This window comes from Mustela nigripes, chromosome 1 (genome assembly GCF_022355385.1).
Source record: "Mustela nigripes isolate SB6536 chromosome 1, MUSNIG.SB6536, whole genome shotgun sequence".
Taxonomy (NCBI): Eukaryota; Metazoa; Chordata; class Mammalia; order Carnivora; family Mustelidae; genus Mustela; species Mustela nigripes.
The window spans coordinates 42,664,967-42,684,646 of record NC_081557.1 but is presented as its reverse complement, the minus strand read 5'-3'; the positions used below and the strand labels follow the sequence as shown (position 1 = coordinate 42,684,646).

General features: G+C 44.5%; 1 protein-coding gene across 1 annotated transcript; it reads right to left on the bottom strand.

Annotated features, from left to right (window-relative positions):
- Positions 1 to 5,468: 5,468 nt before the first annotated feature.
- Positions 5,469 to 9,565, bottom strand: NLRP10 (NLR family pyrin domain containing 10). The gene is made up of 3 exons (XM_059391936.1): positions 9,283 to 9,565; positions 6,526 to 8,159; positions 5,469 to 5,480 (listed from the first exon to the last, which is right to left on the bottom strand). Exons 1-3 carry the CDS (start codon positions 9,563 to 9,565, stop codon positions 5,469 to 5,471), a joined length of 1,929 nt encoding a protein of 642 aa, XP_059247919.1.
- Between the last annotated feature and the right edge of the window lie 10,115 nt (positions 9,566 to 19,680).

Genomic DNA, 19,680 nt, shown 5'->3' with positions numbered 1-19,680 from the left:
CTAGAGACAATAAGGCTGCCAATGCTTAGCTAATATGTGCCCAGTGGGTTACATACCAGTTATTCCATGGAGAAAAGGTGTTTATTCATATATATATATATATACATATATATATATATATATATATTCAAGGACCCTTCCCATATTATTTGCTGCGGTAAGATTACATGAGAAACCATGAACCAAACAACATGACTGATGAGAATGGAAAATGCTGTCAAATATGCCCTTTATGGTACTTACCCTGTAACTGAGGATACCATCTATCCCAACTGTGCATACCTGAAAAATTTAGTGAAAAAATTCCCAGAGAGAAATAAAGGTATTCTGATTTCAAGCTTTACTACAAAGCTGTGATCACCAAGATAGCATGGTACTGGCATAAAAACAGACACATAGACCAGTGGAACAGAGCAGAGAGCCCAGATGTGGGCCCTCAACTCTAGGGTCAAATAATCTTTGGCAAAACAGGAAAAAATATACAGTGGAAAAAAGACAGTCTCTTCAATAAATGTTGCTGGGAAAACTGAACAGCTATATGTAGAAGAATGAAACTCGACCATTCTCTTACACCGTACACAAAGATAAACTCAAAATGGATAAAAGACCTCACTGTGAGACAGGAATCCATCAGAATCCTAGAGGAGAACATAGGCAGCAATCTCTTCGACATCAGCCACAGCAACTTCTTTCAAGATATGTCTCCAAAGGCAAAGGAAACAAAAGCGAAAATAAACTTTTTGGGACTTCATCAAAATCAAAAGCTTCTGCACAGCAAAAGAAACAGTCAACAAAACAAAGAGTCAACCCATGGAATGGGAGAAGATATTTGCAAATGACAGTACAGACAAAAGGTTGATATCCAGGATCTATGAAGAACTCCTCAAACTCAACATACACAAAACAGACAATCATATAAAAAAATGGGCAGAAGATATGAACAGACACTTCTCCAATGAAGACATACGAATGGCCATCAGACACATGAAAAAATGTTTATCATCACTAGCTATCAGGGAGATTCAAATTAAAACCACATTGAGATACCACCTTACAGCAGTTAGAATGGCCAAAATTAGCAAGACAGGAAACAACATGTGTTGGAGGGGATGTGGAGAAAGGGGAACCCTCCTACATTGTTGGTGGGAATGCAAGTTGGTGCAGCTACTTTGGAGAACAGTGTGGAGATTCCTCAAAAAATTAAAAATAGAGCTTCCCTATGACCCTGCAATTGCACTACTGGGTATTTACCCCAAAGATACAGATGTAGTGAAAAGAAGGGCCATCTGTACCCCAATGTTTATAGCAGCAATGGCCATGGTCGCCAAACTGTGGAAAGAACCAAGATGCTCTTCAATGGACAAATGGATAAGGAAGATGTGGTCCATATACACTATGGAGTATTATGCCTCCATCAGAAAGGATGAATACCCAACTTTTGAACCAACATGGATGGGACTGGAAGAGATCATGCTAAATGAAATAAGTCAAGCAGAGAGAGTCAATTATCATATGGTTTCACTTATTTGTGGAGGACAAGGGAAGGACAAATAACATGGAGGACAAGGGGAGATGGAGAGGAGAAGGGAGTTGAGGGAAACTGGAAGGGGAGGTGAACCATGAGAGACTGTGGACTCTGAAAAACAATCTGAGGGTTTTGAAGGGGCGGGGGTGGGAGGTTGGGGGAACCAGGTGGTGGGTATTGGAGAGGGCACGGATTGCATGGAGCACTGGGTGTGGTGAAAAATAATGAATACTGTTACGCTGAAAAGAAATTTTAAAAATTAAAAAAAAAATAAAGGTATTGTTAGCAAAGGAAGGAGACTAGTGATAGTCAACACTTAATATATATATATATATATATATATATATATATATATATATATATATAGAAAAGGCACATTGTCTACTCTTAATTATTGCATGAATATAAAGAAACCCAAACAAATTTCATTAGTTTAGTTTAGTTTTGTTTTGTTTTTGCAAGACAGATTGGAAGGAAGTATAAATAGGATGGAATGGGTGAGTAAAACAAGAAATTTTGCAGAGGGTACCTTGATTGTCCTAAAGGACATGGATGTAGTGGGTGAAGAAGACAGGATTTCAAATCTTGGTGATGGAAGGATGCAGAGTAATTAGAAACTGGGCAAGGGAATTCTGTAAATGAATCTCTTCAAGGACTTTACATGTTTGGGGTCTGATTCTCAAGTCCAGGAGTGAAGGGGAAATGATTATAAGAGAAGCCAAGGGGTGAAAAGTTAGATACCTACTAAGGGAGAGACATTCCTGGGAGTCACCATCCTTTCACTAAGGTTGAGTCTGACTGTGAAGAGCATTGCTAAGAGCCCAACATGGATGTTATGAAACACAGATATTATCATCTTCCTGAGAAGCATGTTTTGTTTTGTCTTGTGTGGGGGTTTTTTGGTGGGACTTTTTGGGGTTGGTTGTTTTGTTTTGTTTGGTGAGTAGGGAGTTGCATGTCTGCCAATGTCCCAAAAAGGGAAGAGGAAATTCTAACCTGTCTGAGAGAAAGCATAGTCATGACAACCATGATGAAAATGGATTTGCACACCAACCCAACCTCAAAATTGCCACAGATTTACCAACATAAATTCAGTCTTTTTCCGGCAAATGTTCTCCACATATTCCCAAGAATACTCACATTCTTTTTTTTTTTTTTTTTTTTTTTTTTTTTGAGATCATGACCTGAGCCGAAGGCAGCGGCTTAACCCACTGAGCCACCCAGGCGTCCCGAATACTCACATTCTTAACCTGCTTGGGAGTCCCACAAGTCTGTGGGTTCTCCAAAAGGCCACTTTGACTTTTATAGTCCAGAGAAGGGGAGGAGAGATGGGAAAAATATCAGGACTAACTGGAGCTACAGCAGCTGATGTGTTACTCCATGGGGCTCACGGTTGCTGCTTGCTCCCCGCCGCCCTCCTCTACTTAGGGTTGCCAGATTGAGCAAATAAAATATAGAATGCTCAGTTACATTTGAGCCTCAGATAAACAAGTAGTCTTTTAGTGTGTATCCCATGCAAAAAAAATATTTATAGTTTATCTGAAATTCAAATGTAACTAGACATCTTGTATTTGTTCTCATGACCTTCCTCCACCTGCAATTCTCAAAGCCTGCTCTCAAAGGGGATCCCCATGGCTGTTCCCAGGGACAGTGCTCCTCCCTTTGAACACAGCCTTCTCTTTTCCATACTATGTACCTCTCACTCCCCAGAGGGAGGGTAAGTTGACATCAGGTAAACGCAGCATCTCTCTGCTCTTGGAATCCCTGCTCCCTTCAACCACCAAGCCTTGGACCCCAATGGGATCCATTCTTTCAGACTTCTACACACAGGGGTCTCATGGCCTCTTCCTCTTACCCAGCCGCCTCAGGGAGCCCCAGACCATCAGACACACTTGTATTTATGTAACATCTGTGTGATATATAATTCTGTCTACTCAGGATCCTTTTATTTGGGGAGCCATTCTTCCATTCCATACCTTTCAATAAGTGTTGATCCTTTCTTGTTTAGCCCTGGGGGGTGTGACCTAGACCATCAGACTTAGGCCTGTCTAATCAGAAAAGTTCATCTTCCAGATTACAGTGGTTGTTCAAGACTTAGCACATACCCAGGGTCAGGTCAGAAACCACTCCCAAGTTTTCTGCTAGACCTGTTGGTAAAGACAACTCTATTCCTTTTGGGTTGTTGACTGTAAGGGTGATTTAAGTTGACACCCCATATGGCCATCTTCACTGACACATAAGAGTCACTCTCTAAAATAAGAAGAAAAGGTAACTGTAAAAAGAGCAACAGAGGGGAGAGAGTGAAAGCCTTGATGCCGTTGTTAAAAAGAGCCAGAAAGGGGTGCCTGGGTGGCTCAGTCATTGAGCATCTGCCTTCAGCTTGGGACATGATCCCAGGGTACTGGGATTGAGCCGCACATCGGGCTCCCTGCTCAGTGGGGAGCCTGCTTCTCCCTCTCCCACCCCCCCTGCTTGTGTTCCCTCTCTCACTGTCTCTGTCAAATAAATAAATAAAATCTTAAAAAAAAAAAAAGACCTGATGGCTAAATAGCTAAAACTAGAAGTCAGTATCTTTAAAAAATGCAGTGGGTCATTTAATTTTTGCTTCAGCTACTTTAAACTGAATGTGTATCCTAAGCAAAATAACATCTCTAAACCAACCATGAGCCCCATGGAGTAACACACCATGTTTGTTTGTTTATTTTTTTAATTTTTTGGTTTTTTTTTAAAGATTTTATTTATTTATTTGACAAATAGAGATCAGAAGTAGGCAGAGAGGCAGGAGGGCGGGGGGGTGGGGGAAGTAGGCTCCCTGATGAACAGAGAGTCCGATGTTTGCTCCATCCCAGGACCCTGGGATCATGACCCAAGCTGAAGGCAGAGGCTTTAACCCACTGAGCCACCCAGGCACCCCTGTTTGTTTGTTTATTTATTTATTTATAAAGATTTTATTTATTTATTTGACAGAAAGAGATCACAAGGGCGCCTGGGTGGCTCAGTGGGTTAAGCCGCTGCCTTCGGCTCAGGTCATGATCTCAGGATCCTGGGATTGAGTCCCACATCGGGATCTCTGCTCAGCAGGGAGCCTGCTTCCCTCTCTCTCTCTCTCTGCCTGCCTCTCTGTCCACTGTGAACTCTCTCTGTCAAATAAATAATAAATAAAATCTTAAAAAAAAAAAAAAAAGAAAGAGATCACAAGTAGGCAGAGAGGCAGGCAGAGAGAGAGAGGAGGAAACAGGCTCTCCACGGAGCAGAGAGCCCAATGTGGGGCTCGATCCCGGGACCCTGGGATCATGACCCGAGCCAAAGGCAGCCCCCCCCCGTTTGTTTTTTTAAACAGGCCTCCTTGGCCCCATGAAAATTCAGCAGTGTAGCTGGGCACCTGTTCCATTGTTCCCAAATTCTCTATGACACTGAGGAGCAGGTCTGCTGTGAACATCGAAGCCCTTGGGCGGCAACACAGCCTTGCTTGCAGGATTCCAGCCAGCCTCTGTAGTAATGCAATACAAACTGCTCTTTAAATATGTATATACATGTGCACACATACTGTTTGTTACACATATTCTGGACACAAATACCATCTACGTGTTCAGTATGCTATGTATATAATTATCAAATGTGGAGCCACCAAACTTGCTGTGTGAAAAAGAGTTAATCATAGTGTTACAATATCCCAAGTTGACTACCTAAAGCTAAGTTCCCTTGGATTCAGACATCTGGCCATGTCCAGTAGATTGCTGGAATTGGTACACATGGACTTGACTTGTGAGGAGTCATGACAGGAATAAATTTGTATGAAAAGCAAAATGAGGAGTGTCTGTAGCCTTCCTATAGGGCACTGAGGGTTCAAGGAAGTATTGGCATTCTTGGCTGTGATGATACCAGCAGCAACAGCTGGGGCAGGGATAGGTTTTCTGTGTCTTCACCAGGTCCTCAAGGGACTCTACCTTGTAGGCTGAGGGGCAGGAAATAAGAGATCTCTCTGAGGAACCCCAGAAACTTATAGGGCTCCTAACTGAACTTCGATTTCCTCATTTGTGAAAAGAGAGTCGGAAACTGACCCTACTTACATCTAGAATTCCTTGAATTCTTCTTGTGGACAACAAGTGACATGGTATTATTACAGAGCTAGGTCAAGTCATGAACAGTTTCTAAGATGAGAGCTCTGTGACAAGATATGGTTCATTTCCAACACAAGAATTCTAGAAGTTTCTAGAAAAATGCAAAGCTACTATTTACTTAAGCAGCAATTGATCACAAATACAGAGTCAAAGGAATATTCCATTAAGACACAGTACACTATTTCCTTTAAATGTTGATATGATATGCTTCACATTACCCAATCTTATAGAATAAGCACAATCAACAGTTTATTATATTTAAAAGTTTTTTTATAGGGGTGCCTGGGTGGCTCAGTGGGTTAAAGCCTCTGCCTTCGGCTCAGGTCATGATCCCGGGGTCCTGGGATTGAGCCCTGCATCGGGCTCTCTGCTCAGTGGGAGGCCTGTTTCCCTTTCTCTGTCTCTGCCTGCCTCTCTGCCTACTTGTGATCTCTATCAAACAGATAAATAAAATCTTAAAAAAAAATTTTTATTTATAGAAAAGAGCCCCTTCCCATGTTTGGCCCTGGATGTTAACATTAAATTCAGTTATTTAGCATTCTGTTCACCTAGAGAAGCTGTTTATAACCTTCTCTACTTGAACGGGATGCTGAATTTGAGCCATTGATGATGAGTGTGGTTGTTCCTAGGGACTCAGTCCACATGGCCTTGCCCCATAGCCTGTGTTCCAAGTTTTTTGATTTGGTATTATTGAATTTTCTTTTCTATTTCCCCCCCACCCCCCACGCTTCCATCCTTTCCAGTACCCATTAATTCAATCTCTCATCTCTCCATTCCTTTTTTATACTCTGTCTTCCCCCCTCCCCCATCTCCCCCCAACCCTCCTGACCCTTCAGCTCTACTGTCCCATTTATCTGCTTTCCATCCTACTGCTCCTACCCTCTGCATCTCCCATTTCTCCATCTCTCTGCCTTTTCCATTAGAAGCCTCCTTTTGTGTCTTTACTATATTATCTTTGCCCACAACAGGACATTGCTTCTTTTTCCATCCATCCTTCAAGCTTGTTTTGACAGAAAATGAGTTCCTGTCGTGGGATTTCTTCTTATTTGACTGTTCCATCTTTAACGATACATCACTTATCTGAATGCCCTTCACCAGATTCCTTATTTTAGATGGATTTAGGGAGAATTCCAAATCCCAGGCCCCTTTATGCTTTTTAGATTTCATTTGTTCTTTAAAATACATCAACTCCTGCTTTAGCGAGGGAGAAACTTTGAGGAAGAACTTTAGCTCAAAGTTCGAGGGGGTCTCTTTTTTCGATATGTCCAATAAAAACTGCATACTGAGGGTCATCTCCTCATTCTCTGCCTTCTTTTTTTCATCCAGAAGACTCCTCAGTTCTCTGTGGTACTCTTTCCCCGGGTGGCTCTGGTCCTCTTTCACCAGGTAGGACACGGCATGAAAAAACTCTTGGAAGCTAATGTGGCGGAAGGTATAGAATGTCTTCTCTTGGAAAGGCATGCTGCTCAAGAAAGCGTCAAGTCTGGCCCCATCTAAATTGTGCTTCCTGAGGTCAGCTTCTTCAAATATAAACCTCTGGTGCTGGATCCCGTCAGCTGCTAAGGAGCACAGACCACGCAGGACCCTGTGGCTGGTAAGCTCAGTGCAGTCTGCATTATCACTGGGCGGCGGCAGGAAGGTGGAGACATAGGCCATGAAGATGTCCGTGCCATTACTGGGAGTCTCTGAGATCTCTCTGCCCCTCTCCATCCGCTCCTTGAGCCAGGAGCAGATCACCCAGCAAATGCCTGGAATTTGACATGATTTGTACAGCACATCATTTCCTTGCACAATGTCAAAGGCATTTCTGGCTTGCTCCTCGTCGGCGAAATAAGAGCTGAAATACCTCCTCCTCTCGTCCTCAGAGAAGCCTAGAATGTGAATATAGCGCGATTGCTTCAGCAAGGGCTTCAGATTGCGCAAAGCCATCGGCCGTGTGGTGATAAGGAGGGAACACCTGGAAAACACCTCTCTCCTGATTAGACGGTGCAGCACGTTCTCCATGGGGTTCGGACTTGGTCTCGTTGTGAAGGGCCTCTGCAGTTCGTCAAAGCCATCCAGGATGAACAGCAGCCGCTCCTCCTCCCTCCGCATCTCTTTGACGGGCGCCTGGTTGTCCCCGCAACACCAGAAGAGGAGCTGCTCCGGTGTGCCCTGCGACAATAGGACCACTTCTCTGCAGCTGACATAAAAGACATAATCAAACTGGCCTGGGTACAGGGTGCCCGTGGCCCACTCCAGCACCATTTTTCTAGCCAGCGTTGTCTTTCCAGTGCCCGCGGACCCCTGTAGCACCACTGTGGGCGGGGCTTGGTAGGACTTCTCTCCTGGATTGAACAGAGTCTCCACCGAGACAGAGTCCAGCTCCTGCTCTGGGAGGGGACAGGCAGACGGATCTGCACTCTCTGGGTTCGACCTGGTCACCAGGAGCAGCTGATTGTAGCTACCACCGATTCCTCCCTCTTGCCTCTCCTCTAGGCAGCGCACGTGCTCTCGGTATATTTCTCTGTAATCTGAGCCAGACACATGGGGGGTTAGCCGGTCAGAGGGTAATAAAGACCACGGGGGCCTTTCAAACTCTGGGCTCTGCTCTCTAGTTTCATCTCGTCTGCTCTCTAACTTGTATCTTCCTCAAGTTTATACTTCGAGCTTCAAGGGGAGGGCCCCCTGGACATGTGTGTGTGCTCTAGTATGAGTGTGTGCATCCATATGAGTGTGCAAGCGTGTGTTTTGTGTGTGCGTGTATCGGTGGGGTATGAGTGAGTGCTTGTATCCACACAGGCTCAGGAGAGGACGCTTCTGCAAGCTTGTGTACTTTTGTGTGAGGAAGGTGTGTCCGTGAGCATCAGCATTGTAAGACTATGTATGTGTGCAAAAGTCTCAGTGTGTGTGAATGTCTGAGTGCTCCTTTGAAACACCTTCATTTGAAATGGTGAGGACAGAGTGGAGAAAGGAAAGGGAAGCCGGAGGATGGCGAAGGAAGTAATCGGAGCCTGTTCTTGGTAATGATCAAGCCGGGCACTCAAGATAAAGCAGCTCCTGGGCAGAAGACCTGACTCTGTCAACGGAGCTCTTGGGTGTGACAGAGGCTATGGGGGGAGCACAGGCTCTCTCTGCACCCCACAAGAAGGGATAGGAGACTTTCTGGGTTCTCCGACCACCCTCTTCTCTAGGGCAGCATCGATCCACCAGAGGATTGAGAGAGCAGGACTCCCGAGCAGGCTGTCCTCTGTGGGAAGCAGCTGAGCAAAGGTCTGACACCCCCACCCACCCTAAGGCCATTTTGGCTGGTTAGTGGAAACCCCTTCACCAACACCACCCTCAGCCTCTAAGCCCCTCTCCTCTGCCCTCCTCTCCCTGGCACTAAATTCAGAAGTAGGGGGTGGGACATTATGGCCACAAGATGACTGTAATCTTCTATAAAACCCCACCCTCGGCTCAGGCTCTCCCCCAGCAGCTGTCAGAGCCTTCAGCTGGAGACCACCAGGCCCCTGGGCACTGGTGCTCCTTGGTACAGACAGAGGGCAAGAGTGAGAGACAGCACCCACTATAGGCTGTGGGAATCTCTGGAAATGTCACGGGAGTGGGGGAGTCCTGGGGGCTCCCTGAGGTCCCCTAGTCTCCTGCTGCACTCACCATTCAGACAGATGTGGCTCAGCCAATCCACAAGTTCTAACAGGTTCATGGCCCTCAGGACAGTGAGCACCACCTTCATGGCCTCCCATGCTCCGTATAGGGAAATGAGCCAAGAAGCCAGGTCCACCGGGCTCAGGCCCTCCAGCTCCCCGCGCGCCAGCAGCATCTTCCCCTCAAGCATGCAGTTGTTCCGTAAGTGGAACTTGAAGAGCTTGAAGCTTTTCTCCTCAAGGTCTCTCAAGGCCCAGAGCAATGCCTCCTGGGGGGTTTGGATCTGTGACATGGTGCTGGGGTGAAGGGCTGAGTTCAGTCCAGTGACTGGGAAAAGCAGGAGAGGCAGGAAGAGAGGCAGGCACTGAGAGAAGTGCAGGCTGCAGGCCCCCCGCAGCCACTCCACTTTCTGGGTGCTTAGCAAGCTGCTGAGCGCAGGCCCAGGAGAGATGGGAGAGATGCGAGCTGTGTTCCGAGAAAGGTGAGCAGGTGGAACAGCCCGGAGTTTTTCTACTCATTTCCCACTGCGCCTCTTTGTGAGCTGATATATGCAAATAAGCAAATAAGAAGGCAGGCATGTGGGTGTGTAGTTTCTATCTCTCCATCTCTCTCCTCCCGCCTCTTCCTTCTCACGCACACTGTTTACCAGGCCCTAGATGCCTGCATAAGGCGGTTTCGGCTAAAAATGGAGACCTTTTGTAAGTTTCACAAGTGAGCCCCTCTCTGACTTTGTGAACCCGTAGAGAGTTGGAGCATATTTGCTGGGACTGCTGAGGAATGGCAAGAAGGTACAAACTCTATACTCATTGGCCCCCTGGCTTCACACCAGATTTCAAAGCTGGAAGTCTTCTAATTCAGAAAAGGAGACAAGTTCAAATGATAAGAGAAACAGGCTCTTTGAGGGCTCACTAATTATCACCTCTTTTGATCATCGCAAAAACGGTCTCTGGGATTGCTCCAGATGAGAAATTTGACAGAGAAGAGTGGTTTTCCAGAACTCCCCAGAGCTGGACCAGTGGGCAAGAGGTGGGATTTAAATCACAGCCTCTGACCTGGGTAAGTAGGGAGAAAAAAGGGTGAAGATACAAAAGCAGAAGCAGAAAGCAGGTCGTTCGACTGACTGCTGTCCCACACTGCAGACTTGTGTAGGTATGAAGCAGCAGTAGAGGGAGAGGAGGATCTTGAGTTGTGTTTAAAATATAGAACTAATACACTGATGCGGTGGCAGTCTTCAGAAGAAGAGAAGCAACTATTGGCAGAAACTTTCAGAGTCCAGAATTAGCCCTTTGATCTATAGTCGGTGGGGAATCCATCTCTGTAGCAAAATGTCTGAGAAATAGAAAAAGGTATTTGGGAACAGGGAAAGCTGCTGAGACTCAGATAACAGCATTTTAACTACACACCAAAAATAGAAAAAAGTTAGGAGTATGTTAGAATCCAAGGGCCTTTGGGTGCAAGTCATGGGGTAGTTTGCAAAAGCAAGCATGCTGACATAGGAGTGATTTACAGTAAATCCTCAGATTCCCCTAAAAATCTCTGCTGCTGGCAGAACTAATTCAGGAGAGAGCAAGAAAAGATGGCATCAGAGGCTGCCAAGGAGATGTGGGGTCTAGATTTCAGGCCATTTGGATTCAAAGAGCTGGAGGTGAGCCCAGGTGACTCACCTCTCTGGGGCAAGAGCCCAACAAACCAGGTTCTGGGAACCGAATGAAAAAGATTTTTTTCTAGTTCAGACAGACCTCAAGCCAAGCCTGGATACACTTTGCCAAAACCCACTAGTTCACTTCTGCCTGGTGGTGCTGGTATTAAGAGGTTGGGTGGGGGCTCCTGGGTGGCTCAGTTAAGTGTCTGACTGTTGGTTTCAGCTGAAGTCATGATCTCAGGGTGGTGAGATTGAGTCCCATGCTGGGCTCTGCACTGGGCATGGAATATGCTTGAGATTCTCTCTCCTCTGTTTCTGCCTCTCCCCCCCGTATCTCTCCCTCTTAAAAATAAAAATAAAAAAATAAAAGGGTAGGTGGAACAACTCTGACACCTCCCCTTTGATACCTATCAGGCCCTGGCACACGTGGGGCTGGAACAGATGAAGGGCGCCTGGACCTCCTCAGAGGAGCACAGACACCCACACATTCCATCTGACCATCAGTGGACAAGTATTGCTCACCAGAGGAGAACTTGACCTCATTCCTCCACATATTATGCTGAGAAACAAAGGAGGTGCCAAAGGAAAAGAAAGAGTCCAGCAGCCCCGTCATCTCCTCTCTGAACCCCCGGCGCTTGCTTATAACATGAGCGGGGGCCAGGCGGGGGCAGTTTGACTTGAGAGGCAGAGGAATTGAAGTGCTGTCACCACCACGTCCTCGGCCAGGGCACCATTTCTCAAAGTTGTTGAAACCACTGGAGGATATGCTCAACCAAAGTGAAAAGGGAGAAGGACAGGAGCTCCATGAAACAAGAATCTAAACAAGGTGGAAAACAAAGTCCCTCAAGACAGCTGGTCAGAAGGCCTAGAGAGCCGTGACAGGACAGAAGCCCTGACTGAGGGGAACGGGGAGCTCGGACAGACCATCTCCAAGGGAAGAAAAGAACTGACAGGTTAACTGGGACTGCCAGGCCCCCTGGGAGATCCTACCAAGAGGCTACTAGAAGGTATGGAGAAACGGACACTAAGTACCAAGAAAACTAGACAGATGGATAAAAGAAAGAAATCACTAGTTCTAGGAAAAACAAAACCAAGAAAGACAGAAGTTTACATAAGAGTAAACTACAACACTCAGGTGGGAATAATGTTTGCATAGAGATAATAACAGAACCACTGAATATTGATCTAACTAAAATGTATACTATCACCATATTGAAAGGACAGTGGTGGAATGTTCTGGAGTGTTCTGGCATAGGAAGCCAACAGATAATGCATGAAATTGATGAGTTAAAAGGTAACAGTAGACATGTATTATTTAGAAGTGCAAAGATGCAGGAAGGAACAGTTTAAATACAAAAGCAGCTGCTTCAAAGAAGAGAGACCAGTGGTAATAGTGCGCGGGGTTGGGGAGGTGGACCAGGAAAGTACTGGATTTCGAGTATAAGCTTTTTAATGTTAGTTGATCTTTTAAACTATTGAGCATATATTATTTCAAAAAAATTAGCAAAGTAAGAACGGGGATAAAGAAGTGGAGATAGTAATACAGTATTGCATATTTGAAGATTGCTAAGAGTAAATGTGGAAAGTTCTCATCACAAAAAAGTTTCTGGAACTATGTATGATAACAGATGTTAACTAGATTTATTGTGGTGACCATTTCATAATATAAACATATTGAATCATAATGTATACCTGAAATCAGTATGATGTACATCAACTAAACTTTAATATGAGAGGAAGGAAGGAAGGAAGGAAGAAAATAATGCATGTAGACATATCTTTCAAGAAGTTTGTCACTGACCTGTATTCCTGAACTATGAAGCATGAATATTGTGTACTGAGTAATCACTTCTTTGATAAATAATTAACAAATAAGAAGAAATGCATGGCAAAAACAAAAGTAATGATTAAGATCCTGCAATTGGACTCTGTGATTCCTGACTACAATGTCCACAATAGCCAAAATATGGAAAGAGCTGAGATGTCCATCAACAGATGAATGGATAAAGAAGATGTGGTGTATATATATACAATGGAATATTCCTGAGCCATTAAAAAGAATGAAATCTTGCCATTTACAAGGATGTGAATGGAACTAGAGGATATCATGCTCAGTGAAATAAGTCAGTCAAAGAAAGACAAATACCATATGATTTCACTCATATGTGGAATTTAAGAAACAAAACAGAGGATCCTAGGGGAAGGGAAGGAAAAATAAAATAAGATGAAAACAGGGAGGCAAATCATAAGAGACTCTTAACTCTAGGAAACAAACTGAGAGTTGCTGGAGGGAAGATGGGAGGGGGATGGGGTAACTGGGTGATGGACATTAAGGAGGGCATGTGATGTTATGAGCACTGGGTGTTACATGCAACTGATGAATCACTAAATTCTACCCCTGAAACTAATAATACACTGTATGTTAGCACTATATATTAACTATATTTAAATTGAATTTAAATGTAAAATTTTTTAAAAAGAATATGGGGCTCCTAACTAGCAGATGCACAAAAACAGTAAGAAAACACCATCAGTCAAATAACCCCATTAAAAGGCCAAATATAAGTGAAAAAAGAATATGACAAGTCAATCAAATAAACATAAAAAAATAAAATGGTAGAATCCAAATATATCAATACAGAAAATGTTAATAGACTAGGCTTGTGAATTCAAAGACAGAGGTGGTCAGGTTGGATTTTTAAAGTACTTACGTATATACCACTTGAAAGAGGTAGTCCTGGGATACCTGGGTGGATCAGTGGGTTAAGCCGCTGCCTTTGGCTCAGGTCATGATCCCAGGGTCCTGGGATCGAGTCCTGCATGGGCTCCTTGCTCGGCAGAGAGCCTGCTTCTCTCTCTGCCTCTGCCTGCCTCTCTGCCTGCTTGTGTGCTCTCTCTCTCTCTCTCCTTCTCTCTGACAAATAAATAAATTAAATATTTTTTAAAAGAGGTAGTCCTAAAACATAAAAATATGGAATATTTGAAAGGAAAAGAGTGGATAAAAGATATGTAAGAATGTACAGATCAAGGGAAATCTGGTAGCTATATTTATCAAGTTCAAAAACTAGCAGAGTTAAATAATATGTTACTGAGTCATCCATATATATTTTAAAACATAATTTTGAAGTAAATAATGTTGGACACAAAATTTAGGTAAGTCGTCATTTCTTGGGGTGGGGTGGGAGGCAATGAAATATCGGGGAGGAACACTAGGTCAATGTATAGCAACAGTGCTGGCACCAACTCACACAGGCTCCTAAATGCCAGTTGTCACATTTTCAGGGATTTTCAGAGCCAGTTATTAAACTGCTAGTAGCTTGAAATCAGCCATGGTAGGAGTATTAATACTGTAGAAATTGGTCAATGCCAAAATGAGGGTCTTTTTTTTTCAGGGAGCTTGTTGTTAAACATTTACTAGCATACCACTGAATGATAATATTCTAATACTCATAATAATAACATCTGTTATAATAGTCTAATTTTCATAATAAATTCTAATGTATATAATTCTATTATAATAAATTCATATTCTAATATATAATATTAATTCATAATACTACTGTTGATAATGTTCTAATCCTTGGGTTGGGTTGTAGGTTCTGTTCATAAATTAAAAAATGAATGAGTGTTCTAGTTCTTGGCTTGGATAATAAGTCCTGTTCATCATGTTATCTAAAAAATAATGAGTGAGGGACACCTGGATGGCTCAGTCGGTTAAGCGTCTGCCTTCAGCTCAGGTCGTGATCCCAGGGTTCTGTGATTGAGCCCAGAGTCGGACTCCCTGCTCAGTGGGGAGTCTGCTTCTCCTTCTGCTTCTGACATTCCCCAGCTCGCTCGCTCTCACTCTCTCTCAAATTAAATAAATAAAATCTTTTTAAAAAAATTTAAATAATGAATGAGTGAATGAAACAATAAAAGAAGCTCATGAATGAGCCAAAGTGTCATGAACCAAAGAGTATGATTATTACAATTCTGTGTACCTGTGGTAGAAAAAAGAGCACTAAGTTTCTTCTGTCTGGGAGACATCAAGTGTCAAAAGAGCCTCCACTAATGAATGTGGTCCATGGACACCTGAAAAGTCCCATCCCGCACGCAGAGAAACACACCAGGCTGCAGAAACGAGACGATGGGTACGTCTAGCCCAGTAGAGGTGAACGTTCACCATGCAGGTGTGAGGCTTCAGGTCTGTGATACTGTGTGGCAGCTGTTCCTCACCACCCCAGCCAGAAAGGGCTTTCAGACAGAGGGCCTTCTGTGCTAAATCCAACGTAGCAGAGGAGTGTCCCGGCACTGGTGGAGCCTGGATACGGCACCAACTTCCTGAAACCTGCTGGCAGTGAGCAGAGACAAACTGTGGAGGCAGCCTACAAGCCTGCCTGTGGGCCCCGTTGGCAGAAGGACAGGTGGTCGGCTACCCTGGTATGGCTCCTGCTCAGCCCTGCCCCACCTAGGAAGCCTCATTAGGGCCCTCTTACAGAGCTGTGAGAGGCTAGAGCTCCCCCTTGTGGGCCTCCCATCGTTGGCGCTACACTCAGAGCTCCCTTCACTCCCGCTGGTCACTGAAGATGTGGGATGAGTTTATCAAGCTACAGTCCCCAGTTTTAACATGAGCCTGTAGCTATGACCTTCATCTTTTCAGGAAGGACTCTCAAGCATACATCTGAGGACAGCCAGGATCCCATGTGTGATGGTTAATTTTATGTGTCAATTTGACTAGGGCACAGGATCTCCAGATACTTGGTCAAACATTATTTTAGGTGTGTCGTGAGGATGCTTTTGGTTAAGTTGAACATGTGCTCTCTTCGGCAGTACATATACTAAAATTGGTTAAGTTGAACATTGAAATTGATAGACTGAATAAAGCAGATTGCCATCCCTAATGTGGGTGGGCCTCGTCCAATCAGTTGAAGGCCTATATAGAACAAATTGCTTGTCCCCACCTGGAGTAAGAAGGAACTTCACCTGCCTGACTGCTTAAGCAGGACACTGATCCTTTCTAACCTTCAGACTCATACTGAAACATAGGCTCTTCTTGGGTCTTGAGTCTGCCTGGTTTTAGCCTAGAACTACTTATTGGCTCTCTTGGGTCTCCAGGTTGCTGACTAAAGATCTTGGGACTTCTCAGCCTCCATAATCACGTAACCAATACCTTATTTAAATATACGTATATTTAATATATGCATGGTTCTTCTGGAGAATCCTCACCAATATACCACGTGCACAACACATTTTCTGTATTCAAGCAGATAGCTCATTTTCTCTCTCTCCATGCCTTCTGCCCTTTCCTGATGAACCAAAGCCTCAGAGTGTCTGATTGTAGCGTTCAGCCTGCCTGGATCCCTCAGTCAATGGTTAAAAAGCCAGCATCCTGAATGTATGTATCTCCTTGTCCTGGCTCGTCAGCATTCCCAGGAAGACCATGCCAATGATCTCTCCCCACCTGCCTCTTAGCTATATGGCTGGAGAAAAATACAGAAATTGACCAGATCCTTGAGGTCTCCAGGCTCAGTGGGGCCCTCCCATAATTGACCAATGCCTTTGATGGCTCACTCTTGGTCCCTCTTCCACCACACAAAGGCTGGACTTCACTCTTGCACCGCCATTCTTTTTTTTTTTTTTTTTAAGATTTTATTAATTTATTTGTCAGAGAGAGAGAGTGAGTGAGCACAGGCAGACAGAGTGACAGGCAGAGACAGAGAGAGAAGCAGGCTCCCTGCAGAGCAAGGAGCCCGATGTGACACTGGATTCCAGAACGCTAGGATCATGACCTGAACTGAAGGCAGCCGCTTAACCAACTGAGCCACACAGGCGTCCCTTGCACCGTCATTCTTAACAGATCAACTTGGTTCTACTTCTCTGAGAAAAACACCACTTAACATGAAGTCCTGCAACTTCCCTTCATTCTCCAACTCATAGTGTCTCTGATTCTTCATCCACCTCTTTCTCTTTTTGTCCCAGAGAGAAAGGTCTTTAGGCCATTGATGTAAAGGCAAAGTTCTTGGTGGTGAAGTGTCCACACCCAACTCAAATACGTGGATAGGAGGCCCCTAGGGTGTGTATGATCAGTTGGGGCAGCAACATCTTTTCATCAGAGGTGATTCTCTCCTCTGGCCTTCTTCCCACAGAATGATCTCAAGGGACCAGCCCTTGCTAAGGCAGACTCCCACTAGGCACCCATATGGGAGGCCACAGCCTAGGGCAGCCTCTCTATCATGTCCCTCGTGGTGTGCAAGACCATGCCTTTCATCTACCTTCTCCATTCAGACCCTCCTACCCCACTGCTTGTTTCATTAGATGGTTCTCCTTCTCACATGTATATTTAATCTTTATCTTTCCTCTAGATCCTTTCCCTTGGTATAAAACATCCTTAAAACTTTTCCAGCCTAAGTTGTTCCCTTCTCAGTACCACCGTTCCCCCTGCTGCTGCCTTAAATGTCTCCTCTCCTTCCCACCAACTCTCTTGAAATAGTAGCCGGCACTCACTGCCATCAGCTCAAACTGACCATTCTCACACCTGAATTCTGATTTCCATGCCCACCGCACCCTCAGTTCCACAGACACTGCTCTGCTAGGGTTGGTAAAGATCCAGGTTATCAAATCCAAGTCCCTTTTCAATCCTGCTCTGATAGGCTCTTCAACTGCATTTGGGGGGAATTAAAAGAAAGAACGTATTTCTGCCCAGAACATTGACGGGGAGCTGGATCGTGGGAATTATAATTATGGAAGATAGCTCCAAAGAGAAAGCAGTTCTTGGACATGAGAGTTGGGGCTAAGAAGTTCAACCTCACCCACCCACCTTGCCAACTGGATGCCAGGACTTGACCTAATTAAGGGAATTGATTGGTTTCTTCAGGAGACGATATTATCATTCCCACTGTACCATGAAGGAAACGGAGATTCAGAAAAAAATTATATGTTGCCCAAAGTTATGTAGTATGTTAGAATCAAAACTCCTTCCATTACACACCAGTGATAATACATACCACTTAATAATAATAACTGTGATACATGTCAAGGTGTGAATTTGGGAGAGTCAATCCCTGTCTTTGAGAATGCGGGGGGCGGGGGGGCAGAATTCCCTGCAGGGTGCCTGAGATCCATGTCATTCTATGATCATTTCTCCAACCCATTTGGATAGCAGATAAAATAAGAGGCTGTGACTGGCATATATATATGTGTGTGTGTATATATATATCTTTATTATATAGATATATCTCCTAATTTATGTTTTAGGATCATATCTCCCATTGGCTCTCAGTTTCCACAATAGAATGATGTGCTGGAGTGGCTTTGTGTGAATTCGCCTAATAAACTTTATTACAAAACAATGAAAAAATAATAATAATAACTGTGGTATATCAGGCACAGGCTAAGAGCTTTACAGAGGGTTGCTCATTGAAACCTTTCCCAAAGTACAGACTAGCATCTCCACCTAACCACTCTACAATTCTGCGTGGATGTCTAATAAACATCTCAAGAGTTACATCTCCAAAATTGAACTTAGGATATTTTCCCAAAAAACCGCTCAACTTGTAGCTTTCACTATCACAATTGATAACCTCTTCACTCTAATTCAGCATACATACACACACACACACACACACACACACACACACACCCAGTCAGAGTTGACTCTGCTATTTCACACCTCACATCCAATTGCTCAGAAAATCCTGTTGTCTCTAAGGGTATCCCTGTTCTACCCACTTCTCACCAGTTCCACTGCTACTGGCCTGGTCCCTTCCACCATCCCCACTCCCATGGTTACCTGCTCATCTCCTAACAGGTCTCCCTGCTCTTTCTCGCTCCCTTTCTTTCCTCAGCAACCACCCCACCCCAGCCCATTCTGTTCTTCTCAAAGCAGAGTGATCCTTTCTTTAAAAACTCAGACAGATCATGACTTTGCCCTTCTCCAAACCCTGCAATAGCTCCCCACCTCCCTCAGACTAAAAGTCAATGTTCTTACCATGGTTTAGGACGTCCTTAATCATGTGCTCCACAACCCTGATTCAAAGATCCACCTCCTGCTCTTCCCTGCCATGATCTTAACACTCTAGACACCAAAGAGCCTCCTCACACACTCCAGGTCTGCTCCTTCCTGCCTTAAACTTTGCACTAGCTGATCCCTCTACCTGAAGGCTCCCCCACCAATTAGCCACCTTCCTCCCCTCCTTAAACCCACTCAAATCTCACGTTCTCATTGTTACCTATCCTAACTCCCGAGTCCCCCTTATTCCCCGCTAATTTTTCCTTTTTCATAGCCCTCATCACCTTTTAACATACTATATAATAATGTGTTTGTCTCTCTCCACTAGATCGTCAATTCTTCGAGGGCAACGATCCTCGTTTTGTTCAACGATGTATATTCCAAGCGCCTAAAACAGCGTCTGGCAGATATTCAAACTGGTGAGTGAGTAAGTCACCGCACTGACATCTCATGATGCTGTCTAAAACGCGCTTTAACATCCCCTATTGCTTTGAAGTCAGAAAACAGGAATTGCGACCCATTCTCCGCCCTCTGGGTCCATCTGGCGGCAGCTGAGCAGACGAACATGTTCCTCTTCTGACCGCGCCTTCCCAAGTTTGTTCGGAACTACTTAGCTCGATTCCCACTGAATGCTCATCGGACAGAAATCAAAGAGCACAAACCCACAGCCGGAAAGTGTGGCTCCAGGAGAAGCATTATCCGTAACCAGTAGGCGCAAAGCTCTAGCTCACGTGGTGCACAGTCAGCCTATCGTGCTCCTAATACTCTTCAACTCCCT

Bases quoted from the DNA above. Each gene is read 5' to 3' on its own strand.
- NLRP10 (XM_059391936.1), bottom strand. From the start codon at position 9,565: ATGTCACAGATCCAAACCCCCCAGGAGGCATTGCTCTGGGCCTTGAGA. The intron at 8,160-9,282 runs GTGAGTGCAGCA...TGTCTGGCTCAG, and splicing joins GAGCCACATCTGTCTGAATG to ATTACAGAGAAATATACCGA.